This window comes from Tigriopus californicus, chromosome 4 (assembly GCF_007210705.1).
Source record: "Tigriopus californicus strain San Diego chromosome 4, Tcal_SD_v2.1, whole genome shotgun sequence".
Lineage (NCBI taxonomy): Eukaryota > Metazoa > Arthropoda > Copepoda > Harpacticoida > Harpacticidae > Tigriopus > Tigriopus californicus.
The window spans coordinates 3,126,566-3,145,192 of NC_081443.1; the positions used below are offsets into that span (position 1 = coordinate 3,126,566).

General features: G+C 40.8%; 1 protein-coding gene across 3 annotated transcripts in view; it reads left to right on the top strand.

The window, feature by feature from the left end:
• LOC131879395 (gonadotropin-releasing hormone receptor-like) overlaps nt 1–17,797 on the top strand; it is a 32,976-nt gene extending 15,179 nt beyond the window's left edge. For all 3 annotated transcript variants that reach the window (XM_059225702.1, XM_059225705.1, XM_059225704.1), the window contains 4 exons: nt 13,520–13,681; nt 14,192–14,375; nt 15,866–16,137; nt 17,000–17,797. In XM_059225702.1, the coding sequence (XP_059081685.1) occupies nt 13,520–13,681; nt 14,192–14,375; nt 15,866–16,137; nt 17,000–17,653 (1,272 nt within the window). In that variant the 3' untranslated portion in view covers nt 17,654–17,797. The remainder of the gene's footprint in view (nt 1–13,519; nt 13,682–14,191; nt 14,376–15,865; nt 16,138–16,999) is intronic.
• The last annotated feature ends 830 nt before the right edge of the window (nt 17,798–18,627 follow it).

Below are 18,627 nucleotides of genomic sequence, written 5' to 3' on the forward strand. Positions count from 1 at the left end.
AGTAAGTTGGTTCCAAAATTGGACACGGTCTCAAGATGCCAAGTCACTTCCCGAGGGGAATATTTTAGTCAGGTTTCTTTCTGACATACAAACTGAACCTTTGGGGAGCGGTCACGTGGATGGTGGTCCATTTAGGCTGTGGAGCAGATTTGTGGAGAAAATGCCCAGCTGATCATGGATTCATGGCTTGTGAAGGCTCTTACCGTGGAGCTGATGGATGATTAAGTAGTAGATGCCCAACACATAATGATAAGAAGAAGCAAATCGACTTTGGTCGTGTTCATTCAGGTCTAGTTCAATTGAACCAGAATCATTTTCCAACAATAACAGCTTTTCCAATTGCAGGCCTGGTTTTCCTGCTAGATTTATCTTGTTATATATGTCATGTGTTTGGTTCCACAGAAGTTGAGCGTTTGTGGTCACGCCTCTGTTTCTCATGCATTCTGGAGTTAGACGTTTGAATTAAGTTTTGGTTACTCCCTTGGGGATCAGGCCCTCGTCAAGTTAAGCCGAATTTCCAGATCAAGGCTCATTTCAGTCATATTTTATCCAGAAGAATAGAAGCTTTTGTGGTGTGAGCTGGCCTACCATTTTCGTGGGGAAATGGCACTAGAGCTTTGGTTCAACCAACAAGCAAATATTTGTACTCTTTAGATTAATGGCAATACATTGTCAATAATTAGGTACGAGATTAGTATTGACAATTACATGAGCTTTCAGGTCAAATGGACACTAACGTTAGCTCGCAAAGATTGGTGTTTGAATGTGAGCCGCTAGGCTCTAATCGACTATCTAACTTTTATTCAAAGGCAATATCTTTATCAGGTTTATGAACCAGTTTTGTAAATTCTTAGAAAACTACAATAGCAGTGCTGAGAATACTTTGCTTTGTACGATGTTCAGATATTTTGGGGGACGGTAGTTCTTATGAAAAAAGTGCTCTCCTTAGAGGTTTGTCATCTGCAGGGACAATTTATCAAATTGAGGAACATTCGCAAGCAAGTGCAACTAGTCAACTTTCCACAATTTCAGCTGTAAACAACGGATTAAGACAATTAAGCCGTTAGTGGAAGATGTCTATTCTTTTACAGTGGGTGTGTTATAGAGAGTATGGATACGTTTTTCACTCCCATTGACGTACACATTCGCCATTAATTACGGTCCCATAATCGTGATTGAGGCTAGTTGGACCTTATCCCAAGGGAGCACATTTTTTCGAATCTATTAGATTATCCAGGTCAAAATGACCGAACAAAGAGTCGTTAGTGCAATACGAACTGCATCCACTTGCGTCAAGTCTTGGAATACGGAGTTGATTTATTTCTCTTAAAGGTATATAACTTGGTTAATAAAGTAACGAACTTGTTGGGATGTAATTGCCAAGGACTTTTTAGGGAGTTTCCAGAATCTACTGTATCGGAAAGAATAGGAGTTGGTGGGAAATCGTTTGTCCAGTGTATCTATCCTTCAATGGCTTCAATTGGCTTGTAATTGTAATCCATTGATTACCACGCTTGAAATTGGTTGCAGCAAAAAAGCCCTTATTTTCCATATTCCCCAGCAGTGTTGATCATATGTTAGTTCAAAGGAATCTGAGAAGGTAGGTGCTGGTTTCCTTAGTCTGCTGATCCGATTCCGAGCCTTTCAGTGTCCTGTATACTTGTTGACAACCAACAAATGTTAAATTTGGGTTACTCGAAGTCAGATGTCTTAAATTTGAGATGAGATACTGACGAGTATGATTGTGTTTATATCGTCGTCAGTGAACACATGATTGATCCATCGATATGCAATTTCAAAAAGTGATTGTACATTTGTAAGTGCTTGATGTACTGTCATATTGGCTGCCTCTATCGCAGATTGATGAAATTGTTTCTTTTCATTCATTCCATAGTAAAGACGTGACCAATCCGTCTTTCAAGCGTTGCAGTTTTTAATAACTTGATTTAAACGTCGACTGATTACCAACTGTACCTCACCTTCATCGATTCGTTTTTGTCATTGCCAAATGAAAGGAAAACATTTGAATTATTAACGACGGTGTCAAAGCAAAAATGCACCCGCTCTTGGCTGGTTTAAATATTTTTTTTCTTTGTAGTGGTTGATTCTGTTTTATGAATACGTAATAACCCCGTAAGTTGTCTGAGTGATTGGCAAAACCAAAATGCTAAATTGCTGAGCAATTGATGTTGCGAAAGGCAATGTTCCATGTTTTTTCGTATATTCAAACTGGGATGAAACTCAAAGTTATGGGAAAGTGAGATGCTTGTACCTATGATGCATCGGTGTCCTTCGATCAAACGGGAAAAATGATCATCTATTCCCTCCACTTCAGTTTTTGCTGGACAATGAGCGTCGGATGCACTTTTTAGCTTTAGTGATTCAAAGATTGACAGAAAATGCATTTGGAAACCCGCAGCATCGACTTGATGCTGGGGTTAGATAAGGAACTGTCGAAACTTTTACAGCCAGTCCCAGGGATTCTCGAATTCGTCTCTTTTGCGCGAGCAGTGAAACAGGGTATATGTCAAAAAAGAGTTCCTCGTAAAAACGATATCTTATTCAACTACCTTCTAGTTACAGTTTGACTGAATTTATGCGTCATGTCGTTCGAATGCATTAATGAACGAAATGAAAACATATTTGTTGCAGATCTTTCCTAGAAGTTTTGAAACGAGTGTCAATAAAGTGAAAAGCAGGAAACAGTTCAGATTTGTAAGTCTCATTTTGATTCCTGTCTGTAGTGATTACACTCATTTTTCCGAAAAGAGTTCTCGGAAGTAATAGATACTCCCCCCCCCGTTTCATAGTAACTAAGCAGCTAAGCAGGGAAGATTCTTTGTGCGGAGGTTCATATTTGATATGGCCGTCGGACCGTTTTATCGAGGTAATTGATGGAAGATAAGGCCAGATATGGCGTATTCACGATGAACTGCAACAGCTCTGAAAAAATGCCTTTACTGGCTTAAGTTTCAACCACTTTCCCTAAAATTGGTTGCGCTTTTGGGAGTTTTATTATTTTCCTATCTACTTTAATCATTCAAAAGAAAGATTGGTTTCGCTTTACCTGATATCTTCGCTACAGGCTGTGAGTCAAATTCAATTACTTGATGCATTAAAACTATCACTCCTTATCTAAGAAGAATGAGCAAAGAACATATCTTAGCATTTGCCTGCTTTTGAAGTAAAAACACAGCCTTTGATTTGATGAGTTAAAAAGATGAACTTTTTTTTCAAAAGATTAAGAAATGTAGCACCCATTCTAGTTGCGCTTAGAAACAACAGACGTTCTATTCTCAAACTCTTTCCCCAAATAGCCGAAAATATCTTTGAAAAAACTAAATCTCTGGGTCGATGGAGTCAAAATGCACTAATCGGATTTTCATGGTGCTTGAGCGTTGGTTAAATTTAAGCATTCTGTTTGGCTCTTCTTGTCCTTGAAATGAAAATTTGGGTACAAGTTGATTTTGTGGGGTGGCTTGAGGGCACCTCCCAAACTTGCAATCTTCATTTAACCTCGATCCTTGAGCCTCGAGGATATACATTGGTGTGTGTGTGTGTAGTGAGCGAGTGAGTGATGCATTCTAAGCAATGCAGAAAAGACAACAAATGTGATCGCATTGATGCTCTCTGGGAAAGCGAACTATTTATGCTTCTTCGAAAACTCAAGTCCTCCACGTGCTGCTCTTTCACACATTCGGCACCACTTCGGAGAACTACAGTAACAACACCAGGACACCGACCTTTTTGGAGGCTTACAAAAGCCGAGTGCTCAGAGATGCATGGACTGTGATTCGTACTTCCTTGAGCAATCTAACCTTATTGCGGCTACTCGAGAAGTACCTGGGAATTATAATCGAATATGACACGATCTACTTGTGAGAAACGGTTCTGAGTCCAAGTGATGAGCCTGAGAGATTATATTCACCATCATTTCCACATTAATCTGAGAGTGGAGATTAAGCTGAAGAGAGAGAGTCACCCTGACGTGTGCCCATGTGACAGCCAGTATACCTTACAATGCATTCCTGTCCGTCTTGATCCGCTCCTTAAGCCTCGTAAAGAAGTCTCTTCCGGAGAACCAAGGAGAGGATTCTCTTCCAATTGAAATTATTTATTTGTCAAACTTTTTTTCTGTCCCATGCAAATGTGTACGGAATGCAGAGTGAGCAAAGGCCGTTGAAGTGCAAAGGCTGCCCAAAGGAACCACTGCTATACTACATGGATGGTGTGTGTCCATCTAAGGACGTGCATGTACGTGTTCGTACGTACTCGTGATGCAGTGTTTGAATGCATTGGAACAATGGGGTTAGACTCTTCGACTATTTTCCCCCGTAATGCGCCTTAATGGCCCTCTCGAATTGGACCTTCCCTAAGGACCCGGGATAGAGGTAAAGCCAGGTTTCTAACTGCCGGACGGGATCTTTTCCTCCATTTATTCAATTCAACTTGGCGTTGTGTTCCCGAGTGGTGCAAACAAACAGGAATTTGTAGCTTCCTGCTGCCTTCCACCCCCGATCAAGATTGTATTCGGCTGTTCTTACTTACATAGGATATGTATGTACATGTACCAGTTCCCAAGCAGGGAAGAATGGGTCGATGCATTTTAAAATGAATTCATTTGAAGGTGGGATATGATAGTAAGGAAGACAAAGAACAAAACGCAAGACACAAAAGGATCACTCGTCCCCAATTGCTCGATTCATCACTGACAAAATATAGAATCTCTTCCACATTTCCAACTCAACTCGTTGCAAACGTGGGGTCTTGTTTTCGAGACTCGACTCATTCCTCACCCTTTAAGGAAATACAATTCTTGGTTCCCGAAAGATCCAGTTCCACCGAGCAATAGACAAAGAGGCCCGACCTCGATCACTGTGTCAACATGAAACAAAGGTTTGAGGAAATCAAATTCGTTCCGACACTGAGTTAGCTCGTAGGGTATTTGTACTTGGCTCCAACACTTTGTTCCCAAATGGAGCATGTGGAACGTCGTCCTCGATTTTTTTTGTTGGTGATGGGGGAATTCCTATCAGAATGCTTTGTATAGTATATACTTTTACTTTAGTATATGTTGTACCTGGTATGACCAACCAAGTTGATAGTCAATTTTATACCTGCTCAAATGGTTGTTCCATGTCAACATGTTTGGCACTGGCCCCAGCATTCCAGGGACAAATATATTTTATGCTTTACCACATCAATCTCGATTGGTTTTGGCCAAGAGGAAACCTCATAACACGTGTAAGAATTACTACGCATAACTGGGACGAACTGTCCTTTGAATTTGAAAGTAAACCAAATTTCCAGCAGCTGGCCTGCACATGCACATCCTGTTCTTATTCCTTTCTGTTTTACGTCTATATTCATATCGCATAAAACATTACTTTTTGCGACTCAGTATAAAAAGTGCATGGGTTCTTGCTTTCTGTGCTCTCTCGTTCTCCCGGATCTCTCTCTCTCTCTCTCTTTCTCGCAGTGGTCTTTCTTTGATGAACCAAAAAGGTCATCCATGTGATATGAAATCTTCAGGAAAATGTTTTTGGAAAACTTGAAAGCCCTCTTAACTTCATTGTGGACAAGCCATAAAATCAAAATGGACTAATCTGCCTCAAGTTTATCTCGTAAGAAGTTCCTTTTATCAAGCAAACCTAGAGACGGATTTCAAAATCCAATTATAACAGAAATGAATTGGATACGCACTCAAGTGACCAGTTGTGTTGACAAGCCAGTTCCATGTTGACCTTGGCAAATGCATGTTTTGAGACACATGCATTTGTTATTCCCTGGCACCCAACATTGGATTAGACTGTACTGACAATCGTCTGTAGCAAGAATGGCCCAATCTGAAATGGTATGTAAGGAAACGGGTGTGACGAACCGTGAAATTGACATGGTTAAGGACTCCTCAAAAAATTGACTTGGCAAGTACTGGACTTACTGAGGCCCTTCCAAAACATATGGTTTCGCCAATAAACAAACTATTTTCTATTTCCATGAAATCATGAATAGCACTGCTTGATACACATATAGACAATCTCGATATGTAATGTGATACTTTTCAAATTCTAATTATATGCGATGCATTGATTACTTTTTTGGATTGGAAAAAGTGCGATTTGCCAGCTTGCAAATTGAGAACTTGTACTATTTATACCCTGTGAAAAGATTTAACTTGGGATTTCCATGCTTTTGTGCTGTCAGTTATCCGTGGTCCAAATGAGGCCATAGCCTTTTTCAGAAACGTCACCCTTCCAGACCTTCATCGGTTGAAATATTTAAAGCGAGAACTGGCTGAATGGTTATTGTTGAGTAACTTTTAAAGAGCCTTGGTGAAATTTTTCTTTGTTGGGGGCGAGTCAGAAATGGCATTTTGTTACTAGATAGTAGTATTATAAAGGAATGTTAACCCAACCATAAACAATCAACTGTTCCCAACCAAGAACAGGAATAGGAAGCTAGGCCGTTGAGGTAAAAGCGAAGGACGGGCTAGTGGTTGACAACCTTCTCTTCAGAGGCTTGTTTCATAAATCTCTTACCTCGGAGCTAACCGGTATCCGGTAATAAAATACACTGCCGAAAGTGGTCATTGGATGCTCGTGTTGGATAACTCAGAGGTATGGCCGTTAAAAAACTCGCCTTTGCTGAACTCAGGGTGACTCACCCACAGAAATTATTTGATTATCTTTGCCTTTGCCATTAATTTTCTTAATCCCTTACCTATGGTGTATGCATGTAAAATCTAGTCATGTTGGTGAAATCATGCTGAACTATTTCAGGTATCGGTTCAAAATAGTGCTTCTGTGAGAACCGCATGAAATTAGTCTCCTAGCCATACAGTATTTAACATCATTTTCCATTTACGGGAACGTACTCAAAAAATGTATCTGATGACCACATACATGTTTTTGAAACATATCCACGCAAGTGAACGAAAGAGATATCAGAGAGAATTTCATTTCCTCCCATTGTCATTATTCTCTGGCTTCTTGGCCGGCCATTGCATCTCATTTGAAGTGAAGATAGCTTCCGATGATGCCCAGAGGCTCTCAATGTTTTTGGTACTCCCCCAGCAGCTCTTTTGTGTGACTGTGCGACTGGATATATGTGCTACACTGGCCTACAGACCTACTAATATCCTCTGATCTAGTTTGGAACGGACAAGCTTGGCACCTCTTAGTATGATACCAACAATTGGAGTCTCCTATCGACATTAGAATAACTTGACCATTCTTGGACTTCTAAATGACTCACCACAGTCTTAATAAGCGATGAAAAGCCCTTTTGAAAAAAATATACTAACAGATTAGCTGTTGGTCTTTCATGCTTTCATGGTTTATCGAACAAAAAAGGTATGCTTCATGTTTGGCGGACACGTTCGCCAAAGCAACTCAAAGTAGAGCGGTTACCCTAATCCGATTCCTTACTTGTCTTGTATTCAACACTCTATGGCATGTTGTCTCATTTCAAATGTGAAGGCCAGTTTTCATTGCCTGTTTAGTAGTCTATACGTGGCATCTGGATTGTACGAGGTGGATGGGAGCCATCAATCTTTGCTCGACCCTCATTACCAACATCGATGTTTGATGCCCTTACGTATCTATCTGTCCATGGATCCGATGTAACGAGGACATTGGTAACCTTGGTCTTTGGACCAGGTCTATTCAATTAATATGAAAAAGATGGCTATTTCCGCAACTTGTTTTACGCGTATGAGGCACTTAGCGGTCCAAAAGAACTAGCCCTGAGGAAGTCAGGAAAGTCAGACCAACCTCGAAACAAATGTTTTCGATAGCTCTTTCTGGTGTCGTTTTCTTTCATATGCACAGAGTATGGTGGTGTAAGTACATGTCTCAGATAGCGGTCGCTCACAAACAAGAATCCGGCATCATATTGCACGTTGTATGAAAATCAAAAACGTGATGTAGCAGCTTCCTGGCATGAGAGAACTCCCCAAATTGACCCTCCCCAGATCTCTCTCAGGGAATTTTTAAGTCGCTAACCACGCCCACACACGGACGGACACGACACTGCCCATCGGAATTGAATACAATTGATGTAAAGATCGGCTTCACCCTTATACCCTGGTACCCCAATTGCAAGAAACTCCTCTTAAGCCCTTAAGGAACGGTATGGAACCATTTGGTGTGGATCCTACATATGAAAATCTCCTTCAATTCCAATTTCCAAAAAATGTAACCCTTACGAAAGTAAATGATTTGGAAGCGTTGATTTGGCCGTTGAAGATTGTTGGTACTCTCTAAGATGCTGCTATTGTTCTCGAGACCATGAGAAACCTTGGTTATTGTTCTGAAGGATTTGGTCGTGAAGCTAAGAATGGAGGGCTCGCTAGAGATGATTGATCATCTGATTCCAGATGTGTAATGTAGGGTCTTTGGACGGTAAGGATCCCCTAAGGATGAATTTTAAATTCAGTTCTTGGAATGGAGCACGGGGCTCTCCATTTGCCCCTTAAGGGAACTCGATCCCAAGCCATGATTACGGATCGACATGCTGAACACCATTTGCTTTGGTCCAGAAAGTCATTTATTGTTGGTTCTCCCGTTTGGGTAAGCAATGATCTTCCCCCACATAGCCTTAGAAACAGGATTTATACGTTAAACAAACCTTTGGGGTGGATCAAAAAGTGGAATCGGATGCGGAAAAAATGGGTTCTCATAGTTTTGCCATTTTGCGCAATCTCATTTTATCTTTTCAAAGTTTGCCATCAAATTGAGGTTACCCCTTATTTATGAGTGCAGTCATATCCTCAACGAAATGTGAAAGCGAGTCACTCTATTTTGACAGCATTTGAGATTTGATGCTCTCGTAACAAAACATTCTGAAACAAAAATCCTGATGTGGTAACAACCGAGTATGTTTAGATGTACATATTTGGTCTTGATATGGAATTGCATGCGTCAATGGTCAACTCACAAACGACATAAAGAATGGCAGCAAATTTTGTAATTTTGTGCCTCTGGACGATATTTTGATGATTGAAAAATACCTGTAGCTATTACTTTCTTTTCTATTAGACGTGTAATCGACTACCGGTCCGGCAAGTTAGTTTAGAACATTGAGCTTGACAACCGATTTTGATTTAATTCATAATCTTCTTAGAGTGTTTGCCAGGGGCGATCTGATCTATGGACGATATCATTTATTAGATTGGCTATAATACTCCAAACCGCCTAAAAATGTCACTGTAATTGAGGTTTAGAGACTGAAACATCAGTCTTCTTGCTCATGATGTTCTCTCCATTTCCATGTCTAATATAAATGGGCAGAAGAACACTTCGTCATGACCTGAAAGCAGCTTTTGGATTTTGTCTAGGTTCACTCACATCTTTTGAGATCCCAAGCTTGACTTAATAGTTGCAAGTAAGCATGAATATCTCAAAGACTAAATAAATGACGTACTCGTTCGACGGAACCTTAAGCTCATGTCGTGCACTATTGTTGAAAAGAAATGCTTCTGCGAGGATTCTAATCCCCCTTTTTAGTCACGACAAAATCTGAGAGGGTTATTACAACTGCTGTCAGTAGGGTTTGCTCGTGAATTCTGATATCTGGCCATTATTTGGGTGACGTCAGTCTGTGTTCGGTCATACCCTTCAGTAGGGTGAAAGCCATGAAGGTCAAAGAAGTCGTCGTGGTCAGTTTTCATGTCACGTGTAAGATGCGCAATTTTGAGAAAAAATAGCTTTTCGAATGTCTATTTGGTACCCAAAAACATAAAAAATATCATGGTCTTGAGCACCATCATACTTACTTTTCAAACGGATATCCAGACATTTGCAGTATTTCTGTTGAATTGATCGACCCTCTTATTTAGCTACAGCTAAATCTTTACAAATTTTTTACAAAATATGCTTGTAAGAAGTAAGATGTTGGTTGCTGGGAATTAATAAAAGGAAATTATGTCATCCTGAGCTTGAGCTTCCGATTTATACTTGTATTCTTGTCGCCTGGTTCCAACCATTGGCCAATGTTTTCAGGCATCTTTTTAGGGTTGAGACACTGGAGAAGTTATGACGAGGTGTCTCTAAACTTTTTTGCCGCGTTAAACAGAAAACTCTCGTCCCAGACGAACTTACCTTTAGGCGCCCGAATTGTGTGATGTGAAAGTCTTCGTCGGGCCACCAAAATATCCGTCCAAAAGCCTTCACATAACTTTTCATTTTCTCGCTCACTTCAGGTTTCAAGATAGCATTAAAGTTAAGCTGACAAATTTGCTTTCCACAACAAATCGTGGGTAGTCTCAATCAAGGCCGAAGAGGCGCGAAAAAAGGCTTCTTCTTATCCTTTCTTTTTTCCACATGTCTTTAAATTCAGTTCCATTTTGCTCCCTTTTTCCCTTGGAACCGTAAGGATGGAACCGTTGTTCGGATGGATGGTCCATGGAGGGTTGTCTCAACAAGATCTGAACTAGGCATTTGGATAAGGATGGTTGAATTTGTTCCTCAAGGTCTTGTTGGGTTATTCCTTTGATAAATGATGTCAGAGATCGAGCTTTTAGGTGACATCCCAAGGGACACGGATTGACGTTTACATGGCCAAAGGCCGTTGGCAGAATGTCTTAACGTCACCTTGAGAAAAAGGGTATTTTGAGATCTCAATAACATAAAGGACACGCTTTCGCATCGTTGAAGAATGCTTTGGAATCGGATTCTCTACCTATCAAACTTTGAATTGTGAAGGAGCAAAAAAAGTTTTTGATAGATATGAAAATTTGCATAATAACTGAAAAATACAAGTTCTTTTCGGTCTTTTGTTCAACAAAAAGTCGCATACAAAGCGCTTGTCACGCTTACCACGGACGTTTCAAAGTTTTTTTGGCTCGACCCAAAATGGCTGTTGAACACTGATTCCGAGGTTGTCGGATCAACCAGGTCCCACGAAGAATTCCGTATGGTCCAAATCCACATCTCTCTAAGAGCTTTCGGATCGATTAGGATGACCTTCGGCCATGCGCAGTTTTGGCACCATTCGAAGGCCAAGATTACAGGAGTCTTCAATTGTTAATCCTTCAGCTTGTAAATACTGTTTTTTCTCCAAGCAAGAGCAGGTGACACATTAGGTGGACGTTTTTTCTCCTTTAGTTGGTGGGGATGAACAAATGGAAATGCATTTCTCTCTTCCACCGCGAGGTGACAGAATTGCACGAAGACTTTTGTTTTGTCTTTTTAGTGGATGGAACTAGGATTTTTTTAACCGCTGTTAATGGGCTTGCCGTTAATTTATGTGGTCTTTGCCAAAAGTTTGCCATCTTCTTTTGGCACGATCACTTTATATCCAAAGGGTTCCACAACCCAAGTCAACATATTTTTACGACGTGCGTAACGAACAAATCATTTTTAGGTCCCAGGATAGAGGTAAAAAAATATATATCTTATCGTTGAACTAGTTTTCAGATTTAGAGAACGTCGTTTTCATATTTCCAGTTTGCCACGTGATAATCTAGGCTTACTTTTGAAACAGAGGAAGCAGTAGTTTCGTGACATATCTTTATGCCACATTCACTTCCTTTATTAAGACAAGCGCCCTATGGTGGGCAGCTTTTTTTGGAATTTGCTATCCAAAATTTTTATGAAGACAAACAATGAATGCATTCAGCTGCTCAAGATTTAGACCTTTCTCGGCTATTGCCATACAGTCAGGCGTCTTTTGAATTTCTTCGAGCACAAATAGACACTTCAGGCTGTGGGAGTGAGGCTGTCTTCTCTGCCTTCAAGTCGGGGAGGGATCCTTTGGCGTAGCACCTTTTCTTGACTTATTGCGCGTCTGTAAATCTTCTCGACTCGTGACATCGACATCGTTGACATTGGCTTCAATATCACTCCTTTGTTCGACACACACACGCACACACCCACGAGAATGGAAATGTACATACAGAAACCAATCCACATAGCATTTCAAGTCAGAATTAATAATCAAAGTGGGATGTCATTATAGAAAAATGATAGTTTGGTGGAACACAATTGTGATTGGTCCAACAAGCTTTCCAACTCAGTGGATCCACCACGGTTTCGTGGCTTTCAAGATGCTTGTTAATTATTGGAAACCAATTGCCTTGGATCGAAAAAGGCATCTTTCAATTGACTTTGGCAGACAGTGCTAATCAACGAGCTTACTCGAGCCAAATGACCTTCTTTAGAACTCACGCATGACATTGAAGCTCTCAAATGTGAGGATTTTCCTTTATCCGTCCTTCTATGAGGATCTTTTTGATTGGACAATGGTCAAATTGGTTTTCCGAGTCATCTGTTCATGCTCAAGGCTAAACCACATCAATGACATCATCCATCGAGCTGAGTTGAGATGGCGATGTTCCATTTTTTACTCGCGAGTGTTGCAGGTCTGTGTGGAACAATTGAGTTTGGAGGGATTGAAGGAAAGGGCTGTGCCAAGCCAAGAGACTTGATATGGCGTTTCCTACGAAGCCGATTCATTCTGGTCCAAAAGCTGCATGCAATCCTCGATTGTTTTCCATTGCCTGGATTGGAAGGAACGGACGAAATGTGCTGTCTGTCTGTCCGTCGTACTTGTTCCATTAGCTGATTTTCCACCAGATTAGTCACTGTACCCAAACATGAAGGGAGATTTCGAAACAGATCTTTGGTCCCTGTTCTTGGTGATCGGGAAATGCATCTTCATTTGTCCTCGGAGAAACGATGTTGTCCTGGACACAGTTGGACTAATTATCATCAAGCCTCGTACTGAACATACCGATACCAAAGCTCTTTCGTTGGAACGGTCAAGTTGCTCCGGACATGAAAATTAGGGTTGAAAAATATGAAAGCACAGCAACACATTTTTCCACCGGAATAATCCTTCAGCATTTAGCTTTAAACTGAATTACTAAAAGATTACAATTTAACATGATATCAACAATTTGCATTGTTACTCGTGAGAATTGTAACATAACTATATACCGCAGGAGAAAAAAATGATAGTTCTGTTTTTTTTCCGGTTCTTCACGAAGTACAGTACAAAGCCACGGGAACATTGACTGAAATGATGGACCAAATAATTGAATAAAACAGTTTGAAATTTGGTAGTTTCTCAAACAAAACGGCCTGGAGTGGCAAACTGGTCTGAGCGGCAGAAAGAGTCTTTTAAAAAATGCTCACCTAGATCGGCGTGGAATAAAATCTCTGTGCAGCAAGTTCTTCTTTTCCTACTTACCTAGAAAGTAATGAAGTAGGTTAACAGTCTTGGATTCGAATCAAACCGTTGCCAAGAGCTCTCAGATCTGTTGCGTCCCATCGAGTCGTCTTTTTCACTGTAAGATAATGAAAACATGACAGGTTGGCGTCAGGCAGAAAATTAATGGTTCTCGATCAACTTCAAAGGACCCTCCATTAATGTGACTCGAGTCAGAATGGTTGAGGCTACCCTTGGGATGAAACGAATGAATGAATTCATTTAGTAATTAACAAATGTGCCAACGATGCAACTCATACATTCAGTCTGTTTGAACGCTCAATGAATTATAAAACGTCTTTTGTTCCAGATGTTGGGCTTGTACGTTTCGACCTTCATGGTTGTCGTGGTTGGTGTGGATCGATGGCAAGCCATAACTCATCCCTTACAAAGATCTCAAGCCGGGAAGCGAAGATTTCATCTCTACATTGCTTCAGCTTGGTCATTGAGCATCTTTCTCAGCTTGCCTCAGGTTTGTTCCGTCCTATTAACAAACCATTGATCATGGAATCTAAATACGAACGCATGGAGGTCTCCTCTCATCTTGTTAACACTCACTATTGTGTTCTCAACCAGAGAAAAGAAGCCATCTCGTTTCTCATCCGATCCTCTAATGGGATTTATATCTGTGTTGAGATAGATGCTTGGATGACTTCCATAAGAAGCCTCAAGCCATTATGATTTACAGTTAATTTTGTGGCTCATCCCAGGCCTCACTCATTAACAAATCCAAATTGGAATAAATATCTGACCTGGCTCAGACATTGCCAACCGATAATGATGGGCGCACATTTCATCCTCCGTCTCAAGGTCGTTTTTTAATGGAAAACTGTGAACTCGAGAGCTTTTCATCCCGAATTCTCTACAGAAAGGGCCCATCAATGGCCTGTGCCGAGCATTAATCTCCATAAAAAGGAAACAATTTTTCGAGCCAATATTCTTTCTGCCCTTGGAATTTGATCGCAAGTTTGCCATTTTACAGCTGCTGATCTTCAGAGTCTCGAAAGGGCCATTCATCGAGGAGTTCTATCAGTGTGTCACCTATGGATTTTACACTGCCCGATGGCAAGAGCAGCTGTATTCCATCTTCAATCTCGTCTGCAACTTTATCATCCCTCTGGTCATTCTCATCTTGACGTGTTCAAGTACTCTAGTTCGCCTGAAAGGTGAGCTGAAAATCGTCATGGAAGTAGTACGATATTTGCTGTAGCTAACCAAGAGACTATTTTCCTTGAAACAGATTGAGAATTTATGAGGTTAGGGCGAAACACGATGAAAGGTCGAACGCCCTATTCCACTCTCCCTGAAGGTCGGCTAGTCTTAAATTTGTCAAGGTCATGCAAACTAATCATGAAAGATGGGGCCCCGTTCGTTGACGACCAAGTTGGGCGTTCTTTTGTTTACCTCGACAGCCCCTTTGAATACCTCAAAGGAAAGTTTTTTTTGGCGGTGTTTTCCTCTGTCTAGAAACCATGTCTAGTCTCTTTCAGAGTAGTTCGAGTAAAGCCTTGCATTCACGGTTTGCATCCGAAATGGCTTGCACGCCAATTAGAAAGTGCTGGATAGAGATAGTGCAAATCGATGTAAGACAAGGGAAGGTGATGCAAATGAGACATGTCATTCAAGCACGCATCAAAGACAAAGGATGATCTTGTTCGGCATGTAATGTTAAAAGGGAAACATCAAATTTCGTTGAATTTCAAATTCTTAGATCACGCAAAATTTCCCTTTCACATGCACAAGTAACACCCCCTAGGAAAATGGGGCAAGGCAAAATGCTCCTTCAGTTCGAAATATCTTTCAAATTTGTTTTTTAAATCGAATTTTCAGCATTGAACAAATTGAAAACAAATGTATTCCGTTCTGACCCTACGAACGAATTCGAGTTTACTACGGATAAACGATTCGGTCCCTCAATCTTGAATTGTTATGTCCTTCTAGCCTACATGATCCAGATTGATATAATTACAGGTTTTCCTCAAAAATATTTAATAGTGTCTTTACACTGATCAAAAATTACGAAAAGAATCCCCTTACATTAGACGAGCGCATTGTGAAAGGCGAGCTTCCTGGAACAACGAGTCCGTCTCTTCTGTTAATTTCTAATTTGTTCACCAGATAATGCCTTTGTCTTGTCACTTGGGACATCAGATCTGACGTTTTATCTCGAATTGTACTGCACAAATTGTCTTAATCACAAGTTTACCTCCCAACGCGTTCTTCAAGGACCAGCTATGAACTTCGTTGTTAGTTGTTCGGGGGCATTTTAAATCACATATCACTAGCCAACAATTACACATAGGAGTGATGTCAATTGTACTCTGTACGTAGCAGAGAGTCTCGATCGTCCTTTACCCGAAATGATCCACCTGTTTCTTCATTATTGGTTCCAAAGGTTTCTTTGTCCTTCCACTTTGAACGGATTCAATGCAACTTTTGTCCTAGCCTTAACGAATTCCACTTTGTCTTGTGATGAAAAAACATATCTCCATGGAAACTCTCTGAAAGCCGTACTTTTTAAGCTATAATAGCTGCCCAAATAATTCAAAGCCATACAAACATGAATCAACCGAAATCTATCCCCTCCAAGTTCCATAGGATCCATGAACCCATGTTGATAAGAAAAATGTATCTTTTTATGTTTCTCGGCGCACAGACAACGAGCGAGGTTTCCACCCACCGAGTGCAACGCCCGCGAGGTCGAAGGCTTCAAGCAACAACACAACAACAACATCTTCTGCAGCTACAACTGGCACAACCACTACGTCGTCATACCTCAGCCAAGCAGAACAAACTCGACAGAAAAAGATGAGGAGAGCCACGAGGAGATCGCTTCATATGTCCCTATATATCGTGGGAGCATTCCTGGTGTGCTGGATTCCCTACTATGTCGTGTCGATGATCATCATTTTCTCTCCCAATCCTGAGGTACGGAACAATGAGCACTGCCAGTCGACAGAAGTGTCGCCGATCGAGCTCCCGAAACAGAATTGTACCCCTTTTTTTAAACAGAATTGTACCCCTTTTTTTCTTTGCCCGACCCGATTGAAGAAAAGAAAAATTACTTTTTCGGATACTGAAGCGAGAAACCCACCTTGAGCATGCCAGATTCTGAGAGGCAAAACAATAGGGGATGTCAAGTAAAGGAAAAATCAGGGAAAAATGTTGTCCGGCACCCTGATTTTGGGCATTTTGAGGAGAGAGAACCAAGACAAACATCACAGTCAACTCGCACCATTCGCCCATTGAGTTTTCAATAATTCAGTGATTTTGAGCGAGTTGTGTTACACAACCCTGCTACATAAGCATGTTTGGTGTTAATCAGTGAACGCACTATCAAATTGGCTCAATACCATAATGCTATTTACTTAGACAAGCATGTAAAATGTCAAAATGTCAAAATTCAATGCATGCACAGTGCGGTCTGGCTGAGCATGTTGTCTTTGATTTTTCTCCATGGAATAACGTCAGCTGTTCATGAACGCGTTTACTTGACTAGCCCTATGGGGTACACTCACGTGGTTTCGTGAACTCAAATTTTNTTCACGAAACTATCTGATACTCGCAGTAGGTGCAACTGGGTACAAATCGCATCTCAAAATATGCGCTCACGAAACCATGCGGGGGTGCACCATTGAATGCCTCTGACTTGGTTGTTCATGGTTTTCAAATCTATGGACATCCATCTAAAGTTGTTACGAGTTATATGAAAATCAGCTCTAGGCCGGGCTCAGTTTATTCTCAAGGTAAAAGACCTTAATTTACAAACTTTTCTTGATCTCTCTTGCAGAAAGTTCCGCCAATGCTTTTGGATGGTATCTTCTGTTTCGGCATGTTTAACAGTCTCCTCAATCCAATCATTTATGGGGCGTTTCATCTGTGGAAACCTCCGACATCTCAATCCAATGGAATTACGGAACTCAAGTCAGTCCGCAGGAAGTTCTCGTCCAAGTCCAGTTTTCTGTGCCAATCCACCAGCACGCCCACGGGGGGAATGATGCCTGGAAGATCGTCCATGTTGTTACGCACACCTGCGTCATCTTCAAGTCCGGCGCAACCTCTCGGAAAGAATTCGTTGGGCTTGCGGAAACCTCCCGTTCAACGCTGTCACACCACTGAGAGTAGCTCGGTCCTTCTCAATCACAATAGCCGGTCGGACACCCCCAAAAGCAGCCCTAATCCCAGCCATCCCTTGGGACGAGGAACTTTTATGCTCTCCCGTTGTGCGACTTTTGATGTTCCCACGTCGAAAGTGGATCGACAGAAGGTATCAATGAAGCGCCGACAAATCAAGGAGATTAATAAGGGACTCGAAGATAATAGGACTCATCGTGGAAATGGATCCCGGCATCTTGAAAATGGTTCCCACGAATATACCTATGATTACACGCAAGAGATCCTGGGGGAGAAGGATGAGATTCTGAATTGTTCAAAACTAGACTAGGGAGAGGAACCTAATTCTACTCTCTTAAATGTTGCATTAACGTCGTTATCCAAAATGTATTATTGAAAATATCAACGTGTTCGCTTGTTTGATGGAAAAAGAAGTCACTTTAGATATTGTAGATGCATTCTATATTTATTGTTACATGGTCTACCATAAACATCAGTTATAAGAAAATCACCTATGGGTTATCATTTCAGTTCCTGAAGACCCTCCTTGAATCAATGATAAATTAAAAAACTAAAATCCTCCAATCACCTCGAATCAAAACCAAGCTCATTTTAGGGGATAAGTTAACGGATCCAATAAATTTTTTTCCGATGGGGAAAAACAGGGTTTTAACAAGGAATATCATACAGCCTTAACAAGTGAAGTGAGAGGCAAACAATCGCGCAAAATCGAACAACCAAGCGAAGATTTATTTTTTCATATTGCCTCTTTAACAATGTTGCGAAAAGGGACTGAGAATTTGAACGATACTAATTTCGTAGACGTTGACATGAGACATCCATTTAAATCAGAGGGTAAATGCCTGAAAGAGGGGAGAAAAACCACCGATTTATGCCTTTTCTTATGGAGATGATCCTTTTTGATTGTGCACTAATACTTATACTGATTAGTCGTCCATTGGTCAACTTTTGTGCAAGAGTTTGTTTTGGTATTGGAAGAATAGTAGCACAAAATTTATCATATTCTATGTAAATGTAAGCAAACATCATCTTGTATCTCTCTTAGAAATGGAATATAATTTTTAATGAAAACTAAATTTCACAACATGTTATCACGCCTTAAGATCCTGTTTTCTTTTCTATTCTTTCAAGCCGTGACATTTATTTGGCGGTAATTTCTAGTTTATAAGTTCGTCAACCTCTACCCATTTTCTTGAATCCCTTTCATAGATAAACTTTAACATTAAGGATTTTCGATAAAAGGGCAGATGCCCTAAAGCTGATTTGAGCCCTCTTGCCTCAACA